The following is a 27793-nucleotide window of genomic DNA, read 5'->3' as shown; positions in this document are numbered from 1 at the left end:
GAACATGTGTAAGTGAGACTCAAATCAATACCTTTCTTTGCATGAAAGTAACATTTGGAGTAACTTTTTCTCCATCACCCAAGCTCTGATGCATTACAGGAATTATGGAGCCAGCCACTAGTATTGAGTGAACATCTGGTACCCTCAGGTAGGAAAAAGGAAGCTCAAGAGATGATGTTGCAGCAATATGAGACATACACAGAAGGGCTGCAAAAAAGCTCAATTATAAAATTATTTTTGGATGAAGATAGGATAAACAGATTTTGTATCTTCATCTTGGACAAAAGACAGTGGTGGAGAATGGGCAACAGAGGTGTAGAAAACCATAACTGGAATGCAAAAGTAAATTGGTAAGGGCGATTCATTATCTCCTGCCCTTGCGAACAATGGATTGAAGTAAACCAGGCACCACATTTATGTGTGAAATTAAATTATGGCAGAGGATACTCTGATTATAAAAAGTATAAATGCTCGCAAAAAGCAGCTGGATAAACTCATGGAAGACAAGGTATGAGGGGTATAAAAGATGAAGATACATCTACAACTACTGACTCAGGAGCTCTATGAATTGTGGATTTGCTTTCTTGATAACTCTCCTGTGACATGACCTCTGACCACTATCTTTTCAGCCTTGACATGACAGACTCCCACCAATAATGGTAAAGGTGACAAGCTTCCAGCAAGCAACAGTTCTCCTCTGCTATGGAAGGAGCTCCCTGCCTAGCATCTGTCCTTGTCTAGAGCAAGCTCTGCATATATCTCTGGCTGCAGCTCATTATTCTACATCTGCCATTTGCTCTCACCCCCAATAGAGACTTAAGCCAAGAAGACAATCCACAGAATCCCTCCCTCTTTCACTCCCTGAGAGATCAGGGAAAAATGTCTGCTTGGTTTCAGTTTGTCTCTGTTTGCCAGGGACTTTACCTCCTTGGTTCTGGTACGGTTTGAAGTAGATTTGCCACACTTTACAGTTATTTTTACCTGCAAGGGTCATAGGATGCTGTTGTGAACATTTCATGCTGTCTGTGGTTTGGACATGGCACTAGCTTACAGAAACAGGATGGGGGAATGGAAAGTAAATCACTACTTGGGAATTAGTTTGAGTAAGACAATAGTATTCTACTGATTTTTACAGACTACACAAAAGATATATACAGTCATATAGACAGCACATAGACAATATACAACGTGGTGGCAGAAGGTAATCTGACCAAGATACTGAGCTTTCAGTTCAAAACCTGATGGCACTTTGTGAATGCAATGATCCAAAGGTTAATTACAGGATGACACTATAGTATGAATATCTGGAGCTATAGTTGTTGTGAAACAGCTAATATAATTACACAGGAACTACAATAAATTTGAAGTGCAGGCACCTTCTTCATTTTTTTGCAGGCTACGTTGTTTCCCACTACCAGCATTACTGAAATGTTTTTTTCCCAGAGAAGGCCCAAAGATCTTTATGCTGTGAGAAAAATGAAACAGGATGTCATAGGATCAACAGGCCTTTATATGAAAAGCCCTTGGTCATAAGATGGGCAAGAGAACACAGAATACATTGAGCAGAAAGTAGATCTGCCCTCACAGAATAGCAGATCGTAAAAGAATTCCTGCAGGAGTGGGAAGCCTGGTCTTACCTTGACAAATTGCCTAAATGTGGGCATGATAAAAGGCTGATTTTTTTTCATTAAAATCTCCTCTCCATCTTCAGGCTAACTGCTCACTGAATCCAGAGGAAGAAGGAAAGTTCCAATAACACTTGATCAACTGGAATATTAATCCTGTGAGATTTGGGAATAATTGCAGAGTTAGAAATTGAGCACGAACTCACACCTATGGTCATGAAGGTTATAAAGTCCCATTTGTATTGTTACAAAAATGAGGTGTTATAATTAACTTCTAATAGCCTTCACTTTCCAGAGGGATTAAAATCTATTCTGCCTTCATCATCCCTAAGGCATAAAGCCCATTTATAGCAGAGATTATCAAATGGACAGATGCATGTAAAATACTTCAGAAGCAGACTCAGTAAGGCCTCTGGGCTTGATCACCTATTTTTCCTCAGAGCTGTTTATTTTTTCTGCTAGGTCTCACCCTTGTATTCTAGAGACACACACTTAGCTCATCATCATGTAACTCTCAAGCTCTCTTTTTTAGGCATCACAGCTCCTATGAAAATTTTAGTCTGCCAACAGTCATAAACCAGCTTGTTACGGGATGCATACCAGAAACTGAGCCCCCAAATTCAATAGTCATAGGTCCCCTTCTATGTAACATACAAACCAATATATAATTTGTACAGTTCTTGTCTTGAGCAATATTTTATCTTTACTGGCAAATACATCTTTGCTGCATTTGGAGCTACTGTGCTTTAGAGCTACCCTTTTGAAGTGACATAACACACACAGCTATCTTTACAGATTGCTTCAGCTACAAGCATCTGAAACCTATCAATATAACTGTTTGCTGTCACCTAACACTCTTGGTATATGGCTAATACAGGATTACTACAGAAACTCAGAGCCTCTCTTGCTGATCTCACAAATCTATAGTTAGGAATTCCCACACCAGGATTTTGAAATGCAGAATATACATTTTATTTTGCAAAGCCCTTAGTACTCATTTTATGTGATTATTTCAGTTATGGTTGCATTGGATAAAAAAAGAAATTCCTGGAGTTACCTGCAATAACAGCTTGATTCCATATTTACTGATAATGTAGAGTCACATACTATAATTACAATAAATTCTTCTTTCAATGTTTTCTGCTTTTAATTGTTGTCGTACTTCCTCCTTAGAGTCCATCTTCCTGTTGAGGTTCGCCAAGTACTTTTTAACTATATATCAATAAAGTCACAAAATGCCAGATAGCTCAACAAATGATAAAATGCAATGTGCACTATAATTTCCTCTGGAAGAGACAGAAAGGACAAAAGAGAATGGGTTAGTCACTTAAAGCTGTATCTGGGTAAGAACACAGACCAAGTCCATCGAAGCCAATCAGGTAATGATAATAGTGACAAGATTCTGCCATGTTCCTTTATGCATACATATGCATGTCAGTGTATTTAAGTGTATCGGTGCTCCTAGCAGTTAGCAAAATGAGGCTTACACCTGGTAGCTATGATTTGCAGACTCAAACTGTTAAAAAGCAACTTACAATGAAATAAAAATTACTGCTAAGATTTTAAAGAAGGCTGCAAAGTCTTAAAAGGGCATGTTTTTCAGGAAAAATATTATTTTTAGCTTTATTTGGGGGGGGGTTGATTGAGCATGTCTGTGAATCGTAATATTCACACAGCTATAGTAATGGCTTTTATTTTATTAAGTAAAAAATAAAAGCTTGGACTTTACTAAAATCACCTAACATAAGAAATATATCAAAACAAATATAGGACAGTTTCATTTATCATGAATATGTGGCCACATGAATGAAAAATATTAGCACTGTCATTTTTTTCAGTCACTAATTCTTAGGTATTTAGATAGCATCACTTCACAATTTGCTGAAGCATATAGGGCATCAATCCAGTTCTGATTCAGCAGAAAAAGTACCACCCCTTGTTTCATCTTCACCATTTCCTCTGTCACGTAGGTCTCCCATTCAGTCAACAACTGGGTCACAGCCCATAGCAATGTGGCACGAGACACACGTGCAATACTAGCAGCTTGTCATTCATTCTTCAGCAGTAGGTTTTGCTTTAGTCAGTCCACACAAGCAGGACAGTTAAGCGTAAATGTCATGTAAAAATGATGCAGCACAGGAGCAGCAGCGTTGTTCACATTGGGGTGTGACTTGGCCGGGTCACATAATTGAACTGGTTAAGGTAGGTAGGAGAGTAGAAAACAGGCACGCCCCACCATTAGTACTACAGTTATACTGTAGATGCATTTAAAATCAAATTCCACTCCCCAGAGATAATATCAAAGGATAGATCTCTTCCAAAAGACAGATTTCAGTCTTGTCATTGTGGCAGGAAATAAGGAGATTTTAGAGGCAGAAATAAATTGTGGAGTGCAAATTGTTCTAGAAGTGTAAGGAATGTACTTATTTCAGGGAGCAGGAACATTAAGGACAGGAAATCACTACAAGTATTTGACTGTTTTCTTTTAACTTACAAAGGGAAAGAGGAAGCACATTTCACTTTTATTTCTCCGCAGGAATGGAAACACAGAAGAAGGGGAAAAACTATGTTCTGCTTCAGCTCTATTTTACGACAGAAGGCCAGAATAGCAAGTCTTGTTGGACTTCAGCCCTGATTCAGGGCAGATAATGATGGAATATTTTTCTCACCAATAACAGGACCTGGCCTTTGTCTAGAACATCTGCACAGATGCTACAGAAGTTCTTGGTTGTCTGGCTTCCCCCATGTTTTAGATGCAGTTTAGGGCCTCATGTTCTCCATCTCAGGATTCACATGGGAATTTACCAGTTCTTAACGACTCTCCCAGCCCATTGCCTGTTCACACACATCGCTAGGACAGGGAACTGCACATAAAAGTTATGAAGTACAAGAGGAAGATCCGATTCTATTATTTGTTTTCTTTCTACATACTAAAAAGAAGTTTATTAGAAGTCACATAAAAAGTAAACAAGGTGGAAGGGGAGATATTTTAATGATCAAATATCAGGTAATACTGATTCTCTATCAGGGACTTTCATCAGGAAAGCTGGGGTCCCTCTAGCTTCAAAAAATATTCTAGTGGATCTATCTGGATCTACAGTATAATCAAATTTTATTATCCCGTCACCAAGAATTGTCTAGTTTTCTCTGTGTGTAAGTCATTACAATAATAGAAAAAGAAGTAAAGTTACAATATATACAGATTATTTTCTTGGGCCTAACTGAATTGAATTTATTAGGAGGGAGTGTAGGGAGGACTAAATAGTTAAGGGTACTTACTAATAGTTCAGTCACTATGACTAAATATCACTTAGGGAAATGGCCCTCTAACAATATACCTAGTCCTAGGAAGGAAATGGATGCACACACCTGACCACTTATAGATTGGGTCACACGCTGTATCTATGAGTCTGGCTGGCCACTCCCCAGATTTCCAGTGTCATCCTTCAGGCTGCTTCAGCCCAGGAGAAGTATGTTTTTTGTTTTTCCTTCACCTGCATATGCTGCATCATCCAGTTAGCAAGAATGCAGCTGAGAGTCACATGGTTCTGGTTCCTGATCACAGAGCAAGAGATTTGAATTACTCCAGGAAGGCACTTTCAAGAATTACTACAGACTTCGAAACAGATCAAACTGGTATCTGTGACTTGGACCAGTAGAGCAGGATTTCCTGGCATTCTGCCTGCTTGATGATAATGTGAAATCCAAATAAACCTGTGACTTTTGGGTGACAAAGGCTAGTCTACAGAAGGAAATAAAGCAGTTTGCAAGATCACTCATAATTCATAAATTAAAGTTTCTATTATGAAATTAAATTGTTTCTGCAGTGGAACTATTCCCATCAGGTTTCTCTCTCCAGAGAAAACCACAACAAAAAGTAGTGAGTACTTGATCAGAAGACCTTTGAAATTACTTGAAAGACCCATTCACTTCTGTTGGGTTTTGACTTATTCCATAAATTTATTCCAATAATGAGATTTAGATGGCAGAAGTCTCCATAAAATTCTTCTGCTTTCTCTGCATTTCAGAATGTGCCTAAAATTTACTGTGTCTGACATAACTACTTCAAAACAAGTCAAATGCAGAAAAAAATACACAGAAAGCCTCATGCACAGTGACTATATTATGACAAACTCTTTGCAGGCTCTGGGGAAGGCCAGTTCTCTTTTGTACCGCTCCTTACTCCATTGTATCTTACTCTTTCTATTCAGATGCCCAGCCTTGTCTGTAGTGCTTCTGACGTGCCATTATAAAAAGATTTCAAGTCACATCTGTTGAGGAAGTCTTTAGTTGCTCATATTAATTTTAATAATACATATTTAATTTTGTAGATATAGGTTTCTAAAAGGTGTCATTAGCATTAACAGGAAAAGCTAATTTCCCTGAACAATTAACTGCTATTCTTTCTCATAACTTCATGATGCTTAGGCATTTTGCTGCTCTTCTAGCCTACCCACACTACTTCTTCAAGAAGTTTATTCATCATCGGTTAATAGAGCATCATTCCCACCTCTGGAAATCTTTGAGTTACTTGAAAAGCTACTTGAGTGGCTGGACTGAGTAACACATGGGATTTTATTAGGCTTCTTTGTGTTAGCTTAATAGGTTCTACAGCTTGCTTGGGCAGAATCTTGTCTTTACCTGGCAGGGGAAACAGAAATGGCATATCTCAAGAGACAGATTTAAATTCTTCCCTGTTGCAGGTTTGTTTTTTGCAGAAGTATTTCAGCATGGAAAGCGAGCACTATAGGGCTACTGTATTTATTCCAAAATTCGGCTTCTGCAAGGAGTGCTTTTTTCCCACTAGCTTAATCTAAGACAACTCTCAAAGCTTTTTTTTAAATGCACGCATACACAGTCACATACATGACAGTTGATTAACAATGTGTTTTAGTTAGTACAACTTAATCTTTCTGATTTCAGAACTGCAGTGTTCTAATGTGAGCAGAGAAAGTGCGGTACAGATAGTAATGAATGCTTAGAACAGACCTGTCTGGAACACCTGCTCTCCCTGTGCAGAACAAGAAATGACAGACACACACACACACATACACAAAAAAGAAATCACTAAAAGACAATTGCCCTACTTCTGCTCTCATTTTTCTAGCATCTGTCTGATAATAACTGAGAAGTAAACGGAGGTGCTCTGGATATTAATGTGGGTTAATAGAATTAAAGCAGTACAAAGGAAATATCCTATTGGTTTTTATAATTAACCTGGAGATCCATTGCTGTTGCAGGTCACTGAACAAAGAAATTATAGCGTTGAAAGAAGAGAAAAATACAGATATGTATACAGGATCAGGTTTGGGTCAGATAAAATGGTGAGCTAGCTAACATGCCATGAGCTAGAGCTGTCAAAGAGGTCTGCCCCATGGCCACCAACAATCAGAGGGACTGACAGGAGTCACTCCTGTGACACAACTGACACTAGCTGTGGGGGGAAGGAAAGGAGGGGATTTGTCTTCCTATGAGGCCCTGGGAATTTGCCACTGTTGAAAACAGGATGTTAGACCATCACTCTGCCCCTGGAAGTTTCTATATTCCTACCGTTTAGAGAAATATTTACCAAATGATTAATATAGTAACATGAGGTCAAATCTTCCTCCCTCTAAAATCAATAGTAAAATCCCCAGTGATTTCTACAGATGTTGCACGGAGACTACAATACATTAGTACATTAATACATTAATAGCATGCACTGGATACATTGAAAACACCTGATGGTTGTTCATTTTCTAGGTTGATTTCTTTGAGTAAACCATTTGGGGGAGTAAGAAACACTCTGGAAATCTTCAATCCGCTGTCTTATGACACACAGTGTACTTTTGCTGAAGCATTAGAATGAAAAATACACCAAAATATTCTGACAGCAGACAGGATAGCAAGCTCTTAAGGATAAATTGTAGTACATTTCCCACTTCTCATATGACTGGAGTTATGGAGTCTCCATGAATTTTGGGGTTCTCCTGTATTTGTATACACATTTAGGATTTTGATAAATTAACAAGAAAGATAAATACGTAGACAAAAACTTCCTATAGAATTAACCGTTGGACAAAAACTGTTGAAGTGCCCCCTGGAATTGTATTCCTGCTGAGTAGTTCTGTCCCTGTCTTTAGGAAGACAATGTTGAAGCATATTTCTCAACAGAATATTGTTTTCCTTTGCTTGGCTTATGCGAGGCACAGTGGCCAATGTGGGCATAAATTGCACTTGGAAGATGAGTAAAACTAGAACACTTTATGAGTACAACCCAGTTGGCCAAATCTTCCTATTTATTGGTATACCTTCTCTGCATAAATCTGTTGTAACTATAAACAGGATCTTGTCCTAAGATTTGGAGTCATTTCAGTATGAAGGTGATTCTCTGATAGCAATGTAAAAATCTAGAAAAATAATGAGTTGAAACATACTTGGATATTTGGCTGAAGTTTTGACCCTGATGGGAACCTGACAATAACTTCCACATTTTTGCAGTGCAGGGCAGCCACACAAACACACATACAAAGGAACAGCAGCTTTAAAGATACCTGAAATATAGTCGGGTTTTTTTGCATGCTTGCTGCTGGCCCACATCCACAGATTTCCTGAGTGCATGTTGTCAGCCACATAGCTTTAAGATCGGAATCTGTTTCTGTATTGTGAAAATAGCACTGCTGGCATAGTTCAAATGCCTTTTGTTTGTTTCGCCCATCTATAGAACCTATACTATTTCTTCAGTTTTTAGCCTTTTGTGACTGATGTTGTTTATTAATTTTCTATTAATACCGCAGTTGTTTGGTGTAGTTTCCACAGATCACATCAAATTATCTGGAAATTTTTCAGCCTGTGGTTAGATTGCTCTTTGCCTGACAGTACCAGAAATAGCTGCAGCTAGAGGTCAGATTCCTAGACTACCTTTAAGCTAGTATGTTTGTGTACCAGCAACCACTTTGCAAGAGCGACACTAAGGTTATAATTCATCGTTATGTAGATATAACTTGAATTCTACTGTTTCTGTAGCCACATGTGGTCTAGACACTTATAATTGCTTTGGTTGAATTTTTAGCTGTCTTTTGGTAAATACCATCTGATCATTTTAATGTAAAACCTTCCAAAAATATAAGGTTTTCCCTTTCTAGAAATTCTGAGGCTTTCCTTGGGCTAGAACAGCATGATTTTGTACAGAGCTTGGTGATACAAAGTGGGGAACCTGTTCAAGTAGAAATTGTGGTCTCATTAACCTACAAAATATTACAGATTCCTGATGACATAGCTTTGTAGGCCACCAGTAAACAAACCACAGGCATTTCAGCACAGTTCATTCTGTCCTGTGTGATTTCTGGAAAAGTGGATGAACTCTTAAGGCCCATACTGTGAAATGGTGACTGCTCAAAACTTATTAAACTGCAGACGTCGTATTATGCATGTCTCAAACACTACCTCTGCAACTGGTCTTGATGCATATTCCAGTAAGGAAAAAACAAACAGTTATGTTTTCAGTGAAAGATGCTAGGATCTTACCAAGTCACATGAAAAAAGGGAAACTTCTGAGAAAGATCACAACAAGAAGTGGAAGCACTCCAGTCCCCAATGAAAGCATGAACATACCTGCTTATACTTTTCCTACACTGTTGACATCTTCCTAGGTCAGTGCCTGAAGTTAGGTGGAATGAACCCAGCTCTAAAGCGGTATTGAAAATAATTTGTTTGAGAATACATTAAAATGTTGAGGCAAAAGACAACTTGTTTTCGGATAAATTCTTTTTGTCAAGTCATAGTCCAGCCATCATCATTAACTACCTCATAATGCCTCCCAGGTCATCACTCAGTACTATGCAGAGTAGTACAAATGCCCAGACTGCATAGGAGCTGTTGTCTGTCTTGTCTGTCAGAAGCCAGGATTTCCTGTTTCAGAAAGACACGCAAGAACTTCACAGGAGATAGACGTTAATTATCCTCCCACTCCTTCCAAATATCTCCCTGGATTTCTAATAATTAGAGACTGATTTACTTCCTGAACAATATGTTTAGTAACTCCTGCTGACACATTTTTACAAATAATAGGTGTTCTTACCAGCTATGAATTTTTATTTCCCGCTAAATTATCAACATCAGCACCAGCATGTTTCACAGTCTAATCATGATGTATTAAAAAGTACCAATTTTGATTCTCCTTGATCCATTCTGGTGATTGTCTCCTTGATACAGTGTTACAAGATGGTAGAGTAGATGCTATCTATGCTTTCTCTGTCCTTCATAAATTAATTTATCCAGATGCAGGATCACTCAGTTTTCAGTCCTCTTAGTCATGCAATAGTATCTGAGTACTTCTCACAGCAGCAGTACTTTTATAGGAAAGCACCATACACCTCTCACATCAGCCACTTCATGCACCTTAACATCTCAAATGCTATTTTAACTGTGGCTCTATACTGAAAAAGATCAACCTGGCAACATGGCTGTTCTGTATTATATTTCATTGCTAGGGAATTGATATCCAAGGAGGATTAAATAATTTCCCTCATCTTACAAGAAAATTGTACTCTGGCATGAGCTCAGTCTCAAGATTCCAAAGCTTCAATATACCATTTCGCTTGTCAATCTCTCTTTTAGGTTGGTTTATAAATGAACCCTCTTTGCAGAGGGAGCATCACAATTGGCTCCACACCAGTTGCTGCCTGGGAAAACAAGACAAAAGTTGCACTGCTAGGGTGTAATTAAATGAAGTTAACAGGGAGAGTGCAATACCTCAGCTGCAATGACAGCCACAGCAGGACTTGCTGGCTGCTTAGCAGTGCAGAGGGATGAATTTTGCCATTCTCACTATATTGAAGGACACAAGCAATGAAATATGGTGCCACTGGGCAATTTAATCACCCCCATGGGTAATGGTCACTAGCTTCATGGATATAGGTGTGAGATTCTTTCCAACAAAGTACTGTAGTTTTGCACAATGCATACAGTCATGGTATACAGAGGGCACTGCGTAATTAAACACAATTCATGATGTATTAAAAGATACCTGCAATGTGGCACTAAGACAGGAGGACTTTTGAGACTAAGGCAGGAGCAGCGACATGGCTGTTGCCACCCACCCCACACGGCATCGCCTGCTCTCTGCTGCCAGCTGCAGGGCATGCTCCCCAGGCACCTTGGGTGGGAAGGGTGACTTCTCTTGGGCATCTCAGTCGTGACTGCAGTTCCCACGTTTAAGACGGCCGACCATTTTCTGTGGATAGCCCTTCTCTCAAAAAAATTTGCGGCTTTCCCTTTTTGTGGCCTTTTTCTTTTTTTCATCTTTCCCAAGAGCCAGAGATGTCAAGCCCTGCTAAGCACAGAAAAGTTTCAGACGAACAGCAAAGTTAACGGGTATCAATCTCCCTTTTCCCTTCCATAATACTTTTAAATTTGTATAAATTATTAAGGTGATTGTAACAATTGCACTGACTAGATAAAGCACCAAAGTTAAAACGTGCTCCTTTTATCTGACTCTGCACTCAGTTTCCTCACAGCTCGTCCCTGGCAGCCATGCATACTCATGTTTGTGGTCAGCAGCACACATCACAGCATATACGCTTCAGGGAAGTGTTAACTGCAGTGTGTCCAGTGGCTATCACCAGTCTGCTCTGTGGCTGGTTGGTAACCTTGTACTATTGAGAAGAAAATAAAAAATGACCAGACTTACAGTTACATGATACCTGATGCGCTGGGCTTGGCAGGTATAGAAGATACAGGTCCTATTAATCCCTCGGTGTGGAGACCTACTCTGTGAGTTACTCATCCTGTGCACTGTTGGTAAGCTTGACACCATATAGAACAGATCTAGGCAGACTCTCTGCTCCACCAAGTTTCCAGGTATCGGATTCCCTCCTGCCACCTGCACTGCAGATACTGCCTGCCTCTCACTTTACTTGTGGACAAAAGGTAAGCTAAAAACATATGTAAAATAAAATCCCAAACATGCAGTCAAGATTTCATGCACAAGAGAGTACAGACCTGGCAGACACCTAGAGAACAGAATCAGGAGAGGAACCTCCCCAGTCTCAGTTTTGTGTTTTGTTGTTGTTTGTTTCCTTTGATCAAAACAAAAAAAAACCCACCCACCCCCCCTCCCAAAATGCCAGACTTGCCCCCAAAAGCAAAATCTTCCAACAGCCACCTATCAAACAGCTAGACCTTTCTGTCAGCATCTGGCAACATGTGTTTTCTGTGAATAAACTAATGTTAACCCAAGTATCTGGTGGTCAGGAGTCCACACTTCCTCTATGCCCGAGCGCACCGAATGCCATGCATCAGTCTCTGCACTTGTCACTGACGAAGGAAGCACCACAGCTGGGAAGTGCAAGAGAGACCATCAGCCAAGTACCAAGTCAGAAAGCCCACCAGAGTGTAGCACACATTGGTAGTCCCAAGATCTTACCTGCACCTTTGTAGGGCTACTGTGCCGTAAGCAGCTGGCCCAGCAGGGCCGGTACTGGGGCTTGCTTCATGGCAGTTGTCACAGGGCAACAGATCTGATGAAAATCCAGTTTTGTCTTTGAAAAAATACTTTCATGGGACCCACTGCAAACATATACTTGTTGATATATACATGTCTTCAAATTGAATCTGTTTCATTTTAAAAACAAATAGTTGAGTCTGTGAGCATTTTGAGCTGGTTTGCTGTGTAGTACAAACTTCCAGCTACCTTTCTCCTGCAAACAATACAAAAGACTCTAGCTTACTGAGCAGGGGTTTTCCAGTGCCATGATAGCTCATTTTCTCAGTAGAGCAGCCAGCAACAGCAATAAGGACGGAAGAGGAAAGGAGGTTAAGTTGATTAAGTAGGCTGTGGTTTTCCTTCTGCTATCCCCACTCCATATCAATAGCACCATTGTGGTACATGCATATGAGGCTTATCATGTATATACCTGAAAAGATTCCTCTCCCCTTACACAGGTAGAAGCTGTAGTAGCCTTCTTTCTTACTCATCCTACTCTGCTTATCCCTTGATGCTTATTAAATTCAGTCCATCTGAAAAAGTTTCCTAGCTAAAAGATGCCAGGCAAACTGAAGAGATTAATTCTCTTGGGCCCTCTAGAAGGCTCACACTGCCCTTGGACTTGATATTACATACAACACCACAGAGATCATGGTTTTCCATTGTGACTCTCAGTAATGCTTAAGAAGTTCACAGTTGCGAGAGACATTTTGATCTGAATTGTGAATTTGATCTTACCTTTAAAATAGCTGGATACCACACACAGTATGTACTGAAACAGCAAGGCACAGAGAGTTTTGTTTGAAGTAGCCTGATTCAGGAAGCTTCCTTTCCTTGGTGGGCTGATGTTACAGCTTTTACATATTTTTATTGGATTTTATTTTTTACTTCCCTCTTTCATAACCATTCTACCTGTTACAAAGTAAACCATTTTCTTATTTCAAGAAAAACAAATTTGAAACTCCCTGTAAAGCAAGAAAATCTAGACTTAAGGCTGTTGTTCTACAGCAAAGACACTCCACAGAGCCTGCTGGCTACTGCAGAGCCCACACAAGACCTTCAATATCAGATGCATGGCAAGTAAAATAGCTCCCCCCTTAGAAAGCATTGCAGCATCTCACAGATGGGGAGTGCGAAGGGCTAAACACAACACAGAAAGCAGATTTGCTGAAAAATCAGATGCGCTGAAAAATCAGATCCTTGGCGTTTCCTCCCAACATTTTCATTCAGCAAGTTTCAACACAGACACAATATCATGTTTTCAAGGTCTAGTTTTGTGCTCCATTTTCTAGGCATCTTGACAAAAATATGAGGAGGTGAAGGACTGAAGCAGCAGCTCAAATGGATTAGAAAACAGAATCTTCCTGGTTCTCAGTGCTCTACTTCCAACTATTAGACCACCCTGCCTTCTCTGGATGGCTCAGTTTCCTTTGTTTTCCTTTTGGTAAAGTGTTTAAAAGACAAATTAAGAGGCTTGTTGGGACTCTGTCAAAAAGCTCTTTTACAGAGAAGATATCCAAGAAAATGCCAGAACACAGATGAAGGTTGTCTCTGCTGGGAAGAATTTACAGTAACTACATAGCCACTGAATTTGTACATCAATTTTAAACAGGTTTATGTTTTCAGACAGGCAACAAATCAGCTGATACAGCACTTGAAGTGATGCACACCCATCTTTCTCTGCCTTCAGAGTGTGTGTGTGTGTGCACATGTATTTGCTCTTGCATGCTTTAGTCACAAATACCCAATGCGTCTTTCTTCCTTAAATAGTATTTGCTGTACTTTAACCAAAAGACTTGAAGACCAAAATTAAAAGTATACCAATCTCAGTCTCATCTGCAGTACAGAAATCACATGCTAGCAGCCTCAGCCAAATCAAGTTCCAGCTCTGAGTCCTTACCTCCCAGGAAAATAAAGGCCAGGCTGGGCTGAGAAGAACCAGTTCTGTGTCTGGGGGAGTCAAACTTTTAGTGAACAGCTCAGCTCTCCTGTGCACAGTGGAAATGCTTTCTAGAAAAGTACATTTCATTTCTGGCACAGCCAGAGTTTTCCCAGGGATGAATGCCAGACAGCCTCTTTCCACTCCAAAGACAGCGATGTTTTCTTTCTCTCTCACAAAAACACACAGAAGTAAACACATCTTTGACAAAAAAACAAATCCAAGGGAAAACACAGAACTACACACACAATTTCTGGAAAAAAAGATAAAATGTGAATCACACAAAATAAGACATATCTGATACTGGCAGGCACTTGGTTATCCAAGGTTTGAAGATTCTGAAAACATTTCTGCAAAACAGAACTAGCCGTGCTGCACAAGGGAACGCGACTAATCGGTCTCCATTAACAGAGCAACCACAGAAATATCAGAAACATATGCTGCTCCTTTTTCAGCACTATCATTTGTCTCAGCTGCACTCTCTTGAGAATCTTTGCTGCAAATGCATACAGGAAATAGGCATTTCCTAGCACGACTTCAGTGTGCTCCCCACCATCCTGATCTTGAACCTTCACAGTCTTTCTCTGGAAATAAAACCTTACATCCATCCCAGCCCAAGTTAGGTATCTGCAGGTTTAAGATGGCTTAAACAATATTCAGTGCCAGGCTCTTTAAGAGGAGTGAAGGGAAGGGTCAAAATCCAATTAATCAGAACTGGATCCTGCATCGATCTTTCTTACCATGTATATTTTCTCTATTCACATTATGCCATTGGTAGGTTTCATCCTAGCCAGACTGCATGCAACCAAAGTAAAAGGACTGCTTGAAACTAGTGAAAATAGCTTTGTAACTCAATATATAAAATGTTGGTCAGAAAGCCCATTCTGCTGAAGAAGTACACAGAAAGCATAGAACAACTCAAGTTATCTGTAATGGGTCCCTTTTCTGCACTCACATCAAGTGTTCCTACAGTTTTCCTACTGTAGGAGGAGGAACTTGGAGAGCTTAAAATTTAATCATCCATCTGTGCTCAGATTTTAAGTAAATTTGTTTTGCCTGTTCTTCTGCTAATGGCATGAAGCTTCAGGATCTGAATAAACCAGCAAATTATTATTAGAAGTGGAGAAAAGATCAAATGTTCCCTCTTACATAAAACACAGTCTCTACTGACCTCACATAAGGCTAACTGGTAGCAACCACTAAAGAGCTGTCAAAATGCTACTGAGGTAGGTGAGCCCAATTCACTACCGCACTTGACCTTTTCTGTTGAACTTTACGCCCCTTCTTATTAAGTCTTTCCTTTCTTACGTGTTAAAAGAAAACCCTATAATACAAAACCCGCTTTCTATTAATTTCTATACCTTTTTCTTCATAGCTCAGTGCTCACAAATAAATTTTGAAATAACAATTAAGTTTTCCCCACTATAACATAGTAGGGTCAGAGGGTTAAATATGTGGCCTAATCAGCACCTTATGCAAAAAAGAACAAATTAAATGTGCTATAAACCCTAGCAATCGCTAAAGAATGTTGCTCTTTCAGCAAAGTCTTTGAACATTTTGCAATGTTACTTGATAACTGCAGTTGGTAGAAATTAAGCAGCTGAAATGTGTAGCTCTACTCATAGGACAGGAAGCTCCAGTAAGCTAAAAGCATCAACATTTAATTACTGAAATATGCTGTGTGATCCAGAAAAGGCCTAAAAGCTGAAGTTGTTGTACTGCGAAGCTCACTCAGCAAAGCACACAGCTGGCCTTTAAAAAATGAGGAATGCACATGGCTTCTGGAATAATTTAGAAAATCAGCTATAAATCAGAACAGAATATTTAATCAGGAAAAAGGAAAGAATTAAGAAGAATGAGGATAAATTGGAGGAATACGCAGATTAATCAACAAGTTATAGTCTCATCACCAAGAGACTACATTGTGTGTGGGAAACCTGCCTGGTGATTGAACAATTAACAGCAACTGGCACTGCTGAACTGAGAAACTATTTGCATAGTATAGGATTTTCCTTAAATGAAGTACAGCACAAGGAAGAAGGTACAGCAAGAAGATGATGACTCTTACTTTTTCTGTCTCCATGCATGAAAAAGAGATATGATGTCTGAAAGACCTTAATGCTTTTATGAACAGAGATGCCTTCCAAACTCCAGGGCATTAAAATCCATTATATGTGACTACCATCCTTAGTGTTATTACTTGGACAGTGAGTGAGGAGTCTATGGAGGACAGAAGGATTTTCTTGTTTGTTTTACATTTACACATTTTGCACTGTATAGCAATTGCCATTGAAAGATCTTTCGAGTACTTTCCAAAGGTTAGTGATATAAAACATCAACACACACCTGTAGAAGTTACCTTGTATTCTCTTACCTACAAAAGTAGGCTCAGAAAACCAAGATCTGCCAGGGTGTAACATATTAGTGAAAATGCTCGAAATGGAACATGGGTTTTATTCTCAAAACCAGGAATAAGTCTTCTTAAAGCATGAGTTGTCAGGAATTGAAATAGCAATCTTACACAGCTGTTTGAAGAACATGTATATTTAGGCAGAACAAAATTTATAACAGGAAAAAATATTGTTTTTATAGAAAATCTCTCACCACATAAAAATGGTCAAAATGTCAGTGGGCTATGAAAGGCCATTAATCCCAGAGATGACAAAAAGATCATTGTTCATTATAGATTACTTACACTGAGAGAAAAGCGCCCACTATGTAAGTCATCAGGTCAGGCTTATATCAAAAGTGATTTAGCTTCGGTCTGTTTATGAGATATTATGGTATCATCAAAGAAAACTGAAGGTCTCTACAGCTCAGAATTCAAGCCATGTCCCTCTGTAATACACCAGAAATTCTGGTATTTGTACGAAGTTCTGGGGACTGAATGTCTTACTACCATGTTTCTTCACATATTCTCCATCTTCCTTCTTTTTATGGGTTAAGAGCTTCTTCTGAAATTCATTTATTGATAGAACTAGATTACACAGAAATATCAGGGAAGTTTTTCTAAACTAAGCCTTGACTTAAGATGAGTTTTGATCAAAAACTGCCATGAGATGGAGTGAACAAATCAGACATCCTTAAACTATTAGCAATGTTTTTTCATGACAGTCAAGACCCAGACCCTACCCTCACCATAACTAGCATGTCTCAAGAAGCACAGCTACCGACTGGTTTGTGAATGATTTCAAGTACCCTTTTCAACATTTTAAGATTTTATTTTGATTTTAGTCCTATCATTTGAGAACTCTAACGAGGAAATGCCATTTCCAAGCCTAAATGAACAAAGACTGGTTATTTTTATGAAGACATGGGGGGAGGGAGGTCTAATAAGCAAGATCTTTCCCACTAGGAGTCCACAACAACGTGTCTCCTTCCTTCTAACTTATTATAAGTTCAAATGAGAAAAGGAGTCTTCTAGATTTTATACCAGCAACCTGCTTTCCAAGTTACAAAGAAAGTAGTTATCCAAAAAAGAGGAAAATGCAGAGACTTGTTTACAGCATCGGTATTCCCCAGATTATTATTTTCTTTTATATTTTAAACACATGCATCTTCCATATAAAATTCAATTGTCATATCAAGCTATATTGCACGTACAAAGAACAGAAAGAGCTGACTGACTGTTTATTTTAAGTGAATTTTTCTTTTACAGTTTAGTAACCAGAGGTAGATGCAATATTAAGTGATTTTCTTCCAGTAGTTTGAAATAATAGCCATCTGTGAACATTAGGACAGAGTCCTGGAGGTTGGAATCTGTTGTTTAAAGTTAAGCCTACAAAAACATGCAAATGAAGCAACAACAAATAAATCACAGCAGGCTATATGATGATTATCAGTACAGTATAGTGCAGACCTTCTTCAAGGAAAGGTTGCTTCCGTGTTGTCCAAATAGTAAAACTAGTACTGCAAAAAATTATATGATGTCTGCTATTTGAAAATATATACAAGGTTCAGAGACAGAGTATTACAACAATGCTGTTCATATTAATTCCCATATATCTCAAACCACCAACACCAAGTTGAAGGGAATTACACAGCAGAAGACTATAATCTGCAATGCATGAGCATATTTCTGATCCTGCAGGCAGGAGTTTCATTTCATATAATCATATGAAAATGGATACTGCCATTGTCAGGACTTTTGCCTTAACCAAATCCATCCGCCTCACTTTCAGAGCTGTTAAATTTGTCCTCTTCAGTAGATGCCTTTGTGGGCGTAATGGAAGCTCCCAGCAACTTCAGTTTAAAGTATTTTTTACAGTGACATTACACTATTATGTGGCCCACTAACCAAGTGCTCACTAACCTCTAACTAGGGACAAATACTAATAATCAGACAGCACCTAACTATGCTTTCTTAACAAAATTATGTAGTAGTGCCCTTTACTTAGAATTCTAGATTTGTGAAGGAGCAAAAACAGTCTGGTGCAATATAAATTACAAAAATATTTTTAGCAATAAAATGGTAAATGCTTTTAAAATAAAATCTACAAAGCTTGGGTTTTTTTTCCTGTTAAATTTCCCACAAAGTTTGTTGAACAGATGGATCACCCAAAACGGAGATACTTCTGCAAACTGAAATACTAATATATGTCTGCATATATGACCAAACATTGCAATATACCACAAATAGATGCTGAAGAAAGCTTAGAGAGAAAAAAATCAGATTACATACTTTGTTTCCTTGGTGCAATTTCTTGTCAGGTGCATAAAATTTTGGGAAATATTAACAAACAGATTTAAGCATGGACCTAATTCAAAGACCACAAGTAATTTTACAGGAATGAGTGGAATTCCTTAAAGACTTTAAAGATAAGCCTGCCCTGATGCCCTCAAACCAGCAGGCCTATAATGTCCTGCCTCTGGCAATATGGAGTCCGTTTCAGGAAATGAAAAGCCGCCAAGTAATAACTGACCTCATTCTCACCCTCCCCGACTACAAACAGAAAGCTTCTTAAAGGCAGTTTACAAGAAAGCTGTAGGCAATCCTCACTCATCACGCAGATGTGATGGTCCTTTTAAAGTCAACAGGCAGGATTAACATTTGGTCTCTGATATAGGGAATACAGACAATAAAACTTGCCCTGGTTTTAAAATGGGAATGTTCTTCCGGGCTCAGGACCTGTGAATCTGTTCTGTAATGCATAAAACGTATTAATTTTGTTTTCTTCTTAGACAAAAACCAAATATAGCATTCAGTATAAATTTAAGTACTTTACATATGAAACTGATTTATATAATATTAAAAACTTTACAAAATATTACTAGGCAATAAAAAGATCAGATTTTAAATATTTACATTTTATACATAATTTCCCCCTGCTTACAATCATTAAATAATCTTCTGTGTTTTCTTTAATTTTAGGGAAAAGCTTTTAATAACTACAAACTAATTTTGAATTATTTTCAAATGGCTTTTTACTTAAACAGAATATTAGCAAAATCACATTTCCAACATGAAACATTATCCCTCTGTTTTCAGTAGCAGTTATATATATACATATATATCCATGTTTTATAGCTGTTTTATAATGCAATCCTGTTTTCTATAATAGACAGTGAAGATCTAAATAAGAAAATGGCACAGTATGGATGGAAACATTATATTCCCAACACTTAAATCCCTTTATGTCATTTGGCTTCTAGAACATCTAGTTCACTGATAATTTTCAGTACTTTTGAGGAATCGGAGATTCAATACTTATTTAGATTTTTGTGTCATCATCTTTTGAAAAGCTATTTCCTGAAGGTACTTCACAAAGACTGTCACCATCTGTGCTGAAATCGTCATCGTCGTCATCATCATCAGAATCGGCCAACACTTTACTTGGTGACTTCTTCAGTCTACTAAAACAAAAATACACATATCTTTGCTATTAAAATTGCACAACTACTTGCAGAAAACTTATGCAAAGCTTAAAACATTGACAGGCAGTTTTTTCATTTTTAAAGGATGTTGAAGAAACTTGTGCTCCAATAGGGTAGTTTATCATACACTGTATCTTACATGAAAGAAACATGCAATAGAATAAAGATAAATCAGTCATATTTTCAGGCGCCTCTAACTAAAGTCACAGAGAGGGGAAACTGTGAACCTTGCATACTGAGATGTTCAAAGATGGCTGGGGAAAACTAACACAGGATAGCTGTAGCAGGAAATTTTTATTACCACCAAAAGAGTGTTGAATCCCATGACCTTTTTCCATTTTTTTCTTCCCTGCCTCAATGACTTTATTCAGCAGGAGAGTTGGAGAACTTTTGCAGAGAAAGGAAATGCAGAAGAGTTTCACAGGTTTGTCTCTTAAATTCTGTCTGATTATGACAAACTCAAAGTTTGTTAGAGAAGCCCTCAGTTTATGGACTAAAGGAGCAAAAGATCAGTCTTGTGAGTGGTGGTGTGATCCATAATTATAAGGTCTGACAAGTCATCTTACCTTAATTCTTTCTTTGCAGCATTAAGCTGTCCTTGCAATTGTTCATTCACATCTAGCTGCTCTTCCAGTTCTCTCTGGAGTTTCTTTTTAGCACTTTCCAGTCTGTCTATTTCTTCCTCAGCTTCTTCAACTTGACGTTTCATTGCTTTCAAACGCAAATTCAACTGAAATATTTACATGTCAGCTGATTAGAGGACTATTTTAATAAAGGTATTTTATTCTTCCAGCATCTATGAAAGGGAGAATAAAGACACAACTTTGCCAGTGTAGTGACACTGTAATGCTATGCTTCAGAAGTATTTGAAAATCAGCATTAGACTTTGAGAAAAGTGATGGGATATAATTTCTTAAGTAAAAACATCAACAAGCAAACATACCTTTGGTAGTGTAAGACAGCACTGTGTGACAGCAAGAACTGTTTATCAGTTAGGGAAGATGGAGCTATTAGTGTGTCTAAGGTAAGCAACTTTATCAGATAGATACTATAAAATATATTTTAAAAACCCATAGGATTTCAAAAGGTTGTTGCCTTAAGAGATGTTTGAAACAAACTGTTCATTCTCTAGGCAGAACATTAACTATTTGACTCACACACTAAAACAAACCACGTTTTAAGCAAGGAATCAATGAAGACCACAGGAATCACAGAGTACATTGCTATTACAATATCAACTTATGCTTAGTACTTATAGCCTATATTCAACAATAAACAGCTTATTTCTTTAAACAAAATTTTGTGATGACAAAACAGAACATATTATTAGTTGGTGTATGTATTTATGGGAACATATGCTGGTGTATATATTTATAGGATCACATACGGTCTGTTATTTGCTTTATTTCTTAAAATAATTATAGCATTGTTTTATAAGTGTTTCCTTTTCATAACTTTAAAAATGAATAACAATACTAGATTAAAGAACATCATGACAATGGGAACAGGAATCTCACTAAATTTGAGTTCATAAAAAAGAAAGTAATCAGTTATCTACCTCTATCCTTCTCATGTCTTTTATATACGATGAATTATGCTAGTAGGATTAATATCAGATATTTGCATATTAGTCTTTACCTGGTCCTTTTGATCAGTCAATGAGAGATGTTCATCATCTACTTGCAACATTAACTCCTTCACTTTTCTCTCAAGTCTGCGGTTACTCAGTTGTAAATTAGCTCTATCCCTAGAAAAAATAAACAAAAGACAGGCTTGTAAAAAAAGAAACTGAAATACTTCCAATCATGCTGACATGATTCCTTAGAAATCTTGTAAGAATTCAAGAAATACTAATGGCCCCTACTTTGATTTACTGATTCCATGCAACATTCTAAGAAATTTGTTCAAAAGCATGAACCCCTAAGGGGAATTTCTTCCAGCTCCAGAGCAACTCTTAGAAAAAAAAAATCCATTCCTCCAGGATTAAACAATGAAGTGAACAGGAAAACAGAAGTGTTAAAATATAGCTAATATTTCTAAGACTGTTACTGATATTAGACATTAACATTAGGAATGTGCCCACTTTTTAATTTATAAGGCAACTTCCAGTGTACTTTCAGTCAAAAAGGAAATTTGCAATAGTTGTATGAAACAGTAACCATTTAATCTGGTGAGAAAAAAATAATCAAGTTAATTGTATTAGAGACTTAAATATTAGCAAGAGGCCATATTAACAAACATAAACATGCATGTTTTGATCTTAACATAACTGGTTTCACCTCTCTTCATTTTCAAGTCGTTCTTCTAGCTCTGTGATCCTCGCTTCCATTTGAGCAACAAGTCCCTCTTTACTGGATCGGTAAGAACCCTCCAGGTGAAGGATTCGGCTCTTCAAGTCTTTGTTCTATGGTTAGAACATACTTGGTTACTATATACATGCTCATATTAACAAATATTACCTTAACATAAAATAAATTTCTCCAGGCAAACATAAGGTCATCAGTATCTTTTTAATTTAGTAAATACAGAAAAAGAGAGTCAGTGACAACTTATTGTTTAGTACAAACAAATCTTCTATTACTGTGCTTTATTTAAAATAATTTAGTGTTTAACAGGAGTTAAAATTTTAGGCTTAAACGGACCCTTGAACTTCGGACAGCATTTTTTAATAAGCCAAAATTTCTCAAATAGCCTTGGATCTGTCTTACTCTCCACACAATTCTTTTGTCAAATTCTGTATCCTTCCCCTGTAACTCAGTGGTGTACAGCTAAAACAAGTAGACAAAGAAATTACTTGCATCCAGTATCGCTTTATCAAAGCTGTTATTGTGGGGTTTCCCCTGCTTTCTTAACTATCCAATGCTACTCCTACTACATAAATAGTTTGAAAAGCTTTGCAAGCTGCAGTATTTATGAAAACAGACTTCTTCCTCAGATATACAATTTTATTTTTATGAGGCTAGGTAACTGAGGTTTTCAATGGGGACCAAATGATGAAGTTGCCAGAAAAGAAGAGTTACATGAGGAACAGAAACTAAAGCCCTTTGTCACAAACTTCAAACCATGATATCAAATCATAAATAGTAAAAAACCTATGATAGAAAAGTCAGAACTAAAGTATAAGGATACGCATAAGATATACCAGTAGGTGGCATTCTTTATGCTTAAACAATTAAGATGGGATTAATTTCATACCATCTAAGGCACCAAATTATGTGTCTGGTATAAACATGTTCTCATTACAATTTGTTTTATGTTCTTGAGACTGTCAATAATACTATGACTTGTTAAGATAGCTTTCCTCTGGATCTCAGTTAGGGGTGATGATAATAATCTTGCTTTCAGAAAGCACTGAGCTGCAGAATAAAATGCTGCAAAAAGCTAGAAAGTATTTTTAATGTTAATGTACTTTCCATCACAGATATTGAAGCATATGAATAATATTCCCTTCCAGAAAACAGAGTAGAAGTTCTCTATCAAATCTGTATCTTTTCTTTCAGAGGCATGTCATTTTTTCACCTATTTGCTCCTGTAGAAGGAAATACTCAACGAAAATTGATTGGGAGAAAAAAATATCACTAAAATTGCTTGAAATTATGATCTGCCTTCAGCAATGTTCCTAAAGTACTGCTACGAATTTGAAGAACAGCTCCTCCAAAAGTGGTCAAAGGATTTACAGCTAAACTGGATAACAGTGTCTTTGATATTCTATAGTCTTCTATATAAGTGCTTTTTAAAAGTTTCTGTATTGATATTCAGTTTTATTCTAAAACAAGTGTACCATATCAGCTGTCACATTTCTTATTTTTAATGTATTTGATCCTCAAACATATAGACAGAATTGTGTGGTAGAGAGATGCCTGTGCTCACTACAACAAAAATACCTTATTATATAAACAGATGTATGCACAGTATGAATGTTTAGTATATGAAATATATAAACTATGACAAACCTCAAGCTAGAGTGGGGGGGTATAGAAAGAAAAAATACTAAGAGAAGACTTATTTCAGAATATAATAGTTTGAGTATAAATATTAAGATACTCATGGTTTTTAATCTATTCTTCCTAACACATACTACCAGCAGCACACTATGGTAGGAGAGTGCCAGCTACCAAATACTGTTTCCTTACATGCTTATTTGAATTTCCTAATGAAGGCAGATACCAAGCCTGTTACCTTGCTAATGTGATGATATGTCAGCCATAATTACCTGTCTTTCCAGTGAAATCTTGTCACACTCCAAATCTTGCTTTATAGCTCTTTCCTGGAGTAATTCTGTCCTCATTTGTTCAATCTATTACAGAAAGAAAATATTTAAAAAAAAATATTTAATTTACATTTATTTATATTATACGTGTATATACATATACACATAAAGTATTTATACCTACACAATGAGAAAAAAATTGCTTTTTCTTATAACTCAAGACATATGCACGATTTCAAGAGGAAGTTTACAATTACAATCTTCAACACTTTGGGAAGCCCATGTTATTCCCAGTGTTTATTGTAGGCATTTTCCAATCACAGTGCGCATTGCTGATGTTCAGTATATATATTCTGTAGCAGGGAACTGCACTCTAAAATGTTGCGTGTGGCAGGGAACTGAGTTCCAGACCATCACATCATTCTTCAAACACCTTCTACAATGGTTTTCTTCATACCTATGTATGAAGCTCTGAAATGGCACCTTACCTTTAAGCTGCTCACTAGTCTACTTTAAAGTTTCGTTTTGTTAAACACAAACTAGTAACTGCAGAGAAGTGTCTAGAACTCGAGACACTCTACAGACAATTACAGTTCTTTATGTCTGTGAGAACAGTAAAAGCTCTTTTTCAACAGACTCTGATGCATACTGGCTATGAACATTGCTTCCCTCCTCCAATCAATTTTATGTCTGTCATACCAGGAGAGCACTGACTTCAGGATTTGGGGAGGAGATGGTTTTTGTTTGTTTCATTAAAACACATGCTTTCTGTAGTTTCTGGAAATATTTCAGTTCCATATTCAATAACCAAAAGGAAATTATATTCTCCATAAGTAAGATGTTAAAAAATGACCTGATTAATAAAGAATCAAGACAAGAATACAGAATTAATTTATCTCCCTATTGGACTTGACTGGAAGAAAAGAAAATTCTGAGGATCCAAGAGAAACTAAACTGCATAGCAGCTGCTACTGAAAATTTAGGGCTGAAGAAAAAAGTTTCTAGTGCCCAGATACATTTCTTGCCTCTCATTCCTGCTGAGGCTGCCCTCAAGTCTTCACAAATGCTTTTCTACTCACAGGCAATGTTACCACAGCATTTGTGCTACTCCCTGCACAATATTTACTATGATGAATATCACCCGGGGAACACAGTGAACCTCTATGCCAATTACTGCACCTGCAAAAAGACTGACAAAGGTTTCAGTGGTCACAGCATTCTTCCCTGCTTTACAAGAGTTACTCATGGACTTGCACAAATGCACCATCACAGCTAAGCAGCTCTAAGTTACAGACTTATCTCACTAAAGGTATTTCAAAAGCCACTGGGAATTCTTGCATACAAAAAAATCAAAAGCAATGCTAAGAATGTGAAGGTTAAACAAGTACTGCACATGACATTTTACCTTAGGCCTTTTTTTTACCACATCATCATATTAAATGATATATTTTTAGTTAATCACATGTTTAAAAGAAGTCATCTACACTGTTTCTGTAGCTTTGAAATGAATATATGAATACAAACTGCAGCAATGCATGCAGTTGCATATGTTATGTCACAGTATGGTTTCAAAACAGTAAAAGGCATTCCTGAAACCTAAGGTCATAACAGTTACTGTACTACAAACGTTAGCAGGTGGCTGTGCTCTCAACAGCTGGGTAATTTCCTAAAAGCTCTCATTGTCACATAGAAACCTAATAATAATAATGGTGGTTTATATGTTTTATAGTAAAGTATTATTTTATACATAAAAAATTGAATCACTCATATATACAATAGCTGCATTTATTCATTAAATATATGAAAAAGTTATAATGTGAGAATTACATAGAATTTATTCCACTGTAATTGCTTTAGCTATAAAGACAGACATAAAAAAAAATCAAGCAAAATTTGTAGTAAAATGAATGACTAATTAAAAATGCAACTGTTAACTGAAGAAAGGGTTTTTGTTTTATGTAGGAACTTGCTTAATGGACCACTCTGAAGTTCTACTGTGCTCTTACTGTGCTCAAAGGCTGTGACAAATTTGTGCAACCTTCCCAAGATCTCACATTAGGGAATTATTTAGAGGACAATTATCATATTTCCAAGATGACTGCCACTGTTGTTGGACATCTCATGGTAAAAGCAACCTCACAGAAAAACAGTGGGAGAGAGAAAAAGTACTGTATCTGATTAGGATCAAGAAGCTATGTGCAAATATATACAAGATTATAAGAAGAGAAGGGCAGCAGGACACAGTTCTTGCTGCGGGAGGTGGAAACTGTTTTCACTTATCCCCTTGCACTATTCATTGGTAAACACATAATTAGTATGCACAAAGGAAAAAAGCAGTTGTCTGCCAAAATGCGCTCAAACTTTTCACAGCAGTTAAGATAGGCTCTGGGTATGTACCATGTGGGGCTTTGTGCTGCACATTCTACCTTTCCTATATCTAATACATTCTCTTAAAACAATAAACCATTTCTGCAGCTTAAGGCAACAGTTATCACAGTTGGATCTGAAGAATGCTAACGACAAAGAATTGAGAAAAGCAATAGTATCAGGTTTTACAAAGGTTTATTAGACATAATAGTTCTTTGTGCCAGCTTTAGGATTAAAAGCAGCTGTTGAGTTCATTATGAGTGAATGTAATTTGAGTTCTAATAATATTTTAGATGCTATCACCTTTGCTTACCATCTTGCACTAGGTTCACAGCTTTTTAATATCTAAGTGGGGGGGGGGGAAGAAATCCATCTGTCTATATTTATATAGACCTACACACACAGTTCTCAAGTATGTGACCAAAACCCCCTGTGTTTAGCAAACAAACAAGCTAAAGCCAAGCTAAACCCCTTTGATCCTTCCTAACTGAAAAGCAACCTTCATGTCCACATTTTCATTTGTCTGCTTCCCACAGCTGGTGCCAGCTAAAGAGCAGGTATACAGTTGGCCATTGGGAACACTTCACCAAAAGGAAGTGAATGACAAGGTCACTACATTTTTTCCATTCTGTATTTATTCTAAAATTGTCATGGAAACTAACTAGTCCATTTTTCACACTTACTGCAAACAACTCTGAAGTCAATAGACTCATGTTTGCATTTTCACAGAAGACAAGAATTTATGAGGGTGGTATCTTAAGTATTTTTCAATTATGTTGGCAAAAACAAATGGCAAGAGCTACTTCATTTCACTTGTTTGTAGGAAGAAAGCCCATCACGTAAAAAAAAGTGCCCTGTCCTTGCTCACTTTGAGACACAAAAGGACAGCTGAGCGCTCCAGCTTTCTGTGTGTGTGTGTGTGTGTGTGTGTGTGTGTGTGTGTGTGTGTCTGTGTCTGTGTCTGTGTCTGTCTGTTTGTTGACCATTTTGCTCTTTCCACAGTTGCTAATACCTTATTGTTTAAAAACTAATAGAATATGATCCACCTTTCCCTCCAATATTTATTGTTATTTCTACTTGCTTGTGGTATTTCTGGAGAATGAGACAGGGAAGATGAGAACAGTGTCTCACGCAGAAATTCCCAGATTCAAAAGGGTGTTTAAATTAAAAAGTATAACATTTCATGGTAAATGAAATGTGCCAATGTTTATTCAAACAGTTAACTTTATATAAAATAGAAACAGTTGTTTCAATTTGTTTTTACTAGAACGTTGAGTATTATAGTTCATTATATTAAAATAACACATTTATAA

At 37.4% G+C, this 27793-nt stretch overlaps 2 protein-coding genes across 4 annotated transcripts in view; both read right to left on the bottom strand.

The window, feature by feature from the left end:
• Window positions 1-12043, bottom strand: part of MYZAP (myocardial zonula adherens protein) — a 62327-nt gene extending 50284 nt beyond the window's left edge. The window contains exons 1-2 of one of the 2 annotated variants that reach the window (XM_082060756.1): window positions 2683-2780; window positions 1638-1781 (exon numbers count right to left, since the gene is read on the bottom strand). In XM_082060756.1, the coding sequence (XP_081916882.1) occupies window positions 1638-1688 (51 nt within the window). In that variant the 5' untranslated portion in view covers window positions 1689-1781; window positions 2683-2780. Of the gene's footprint in view, window positions 1-1637; window positions 1782-2682; window positions 2781-12030 lie in introns of those variants that run through there. The other variant, XM_082060757.1, reaches the window with a different exon arrangement.
• A 4248-nt stretch (window positions 12044-16291) lies between these two features.
• Window positions 16292-27793, bottom strand: part of CGNL1 (cingulin like 1) — a 56064-nt gene continuing 44562 nt past the window's right edge. The window contains exons 15-19 of one of the 2 annotated variants that reach the window (XM_082060818.1): window positions 24117-24200; window positions 22183-22307; window positions 21542-21650; window positions 20470-20633; window positions 16292-19882 (exon numbers count right to left, since the gene is read on the bottom strand). In XM_082060818.1, the coding sequence (XP_081916944.1) occupies window positions 19741-19882; window positions 20470-20633; window positions 21542-21650; window positions 22183-22307; window positions 24117-24200 (624 nt within the window). In that variant the 3' untranslated portion in view covers window positions 16292-19740. The remainder of the gene's footprint in view (window positions 19883-20469; window positions 20634-21541; window positions 21651-22182; window positions 22308-24116; window positions 24201-27793) is intronic. The other variant, XM_082060819.1, reaches the window with a different exon arrangement.

Source organism: Streptopelia decaocto (genome assembly GCF_964273445.1).
Source record: "Streptopelia decaocto genome assembly, chromosome: 9".
Classification (NCBI taxonomy): domain Eukaryota; kingdom Metazoa; phylum Chordata; class Aves; order Columbiformes; family Columbidae; genus Streptopelia; species Streptopelia decaocto.
Note: the sequence above shows the minus strand (reverse complement) of the source record. Positions and strands in the feature narration are given on the sequence as shown.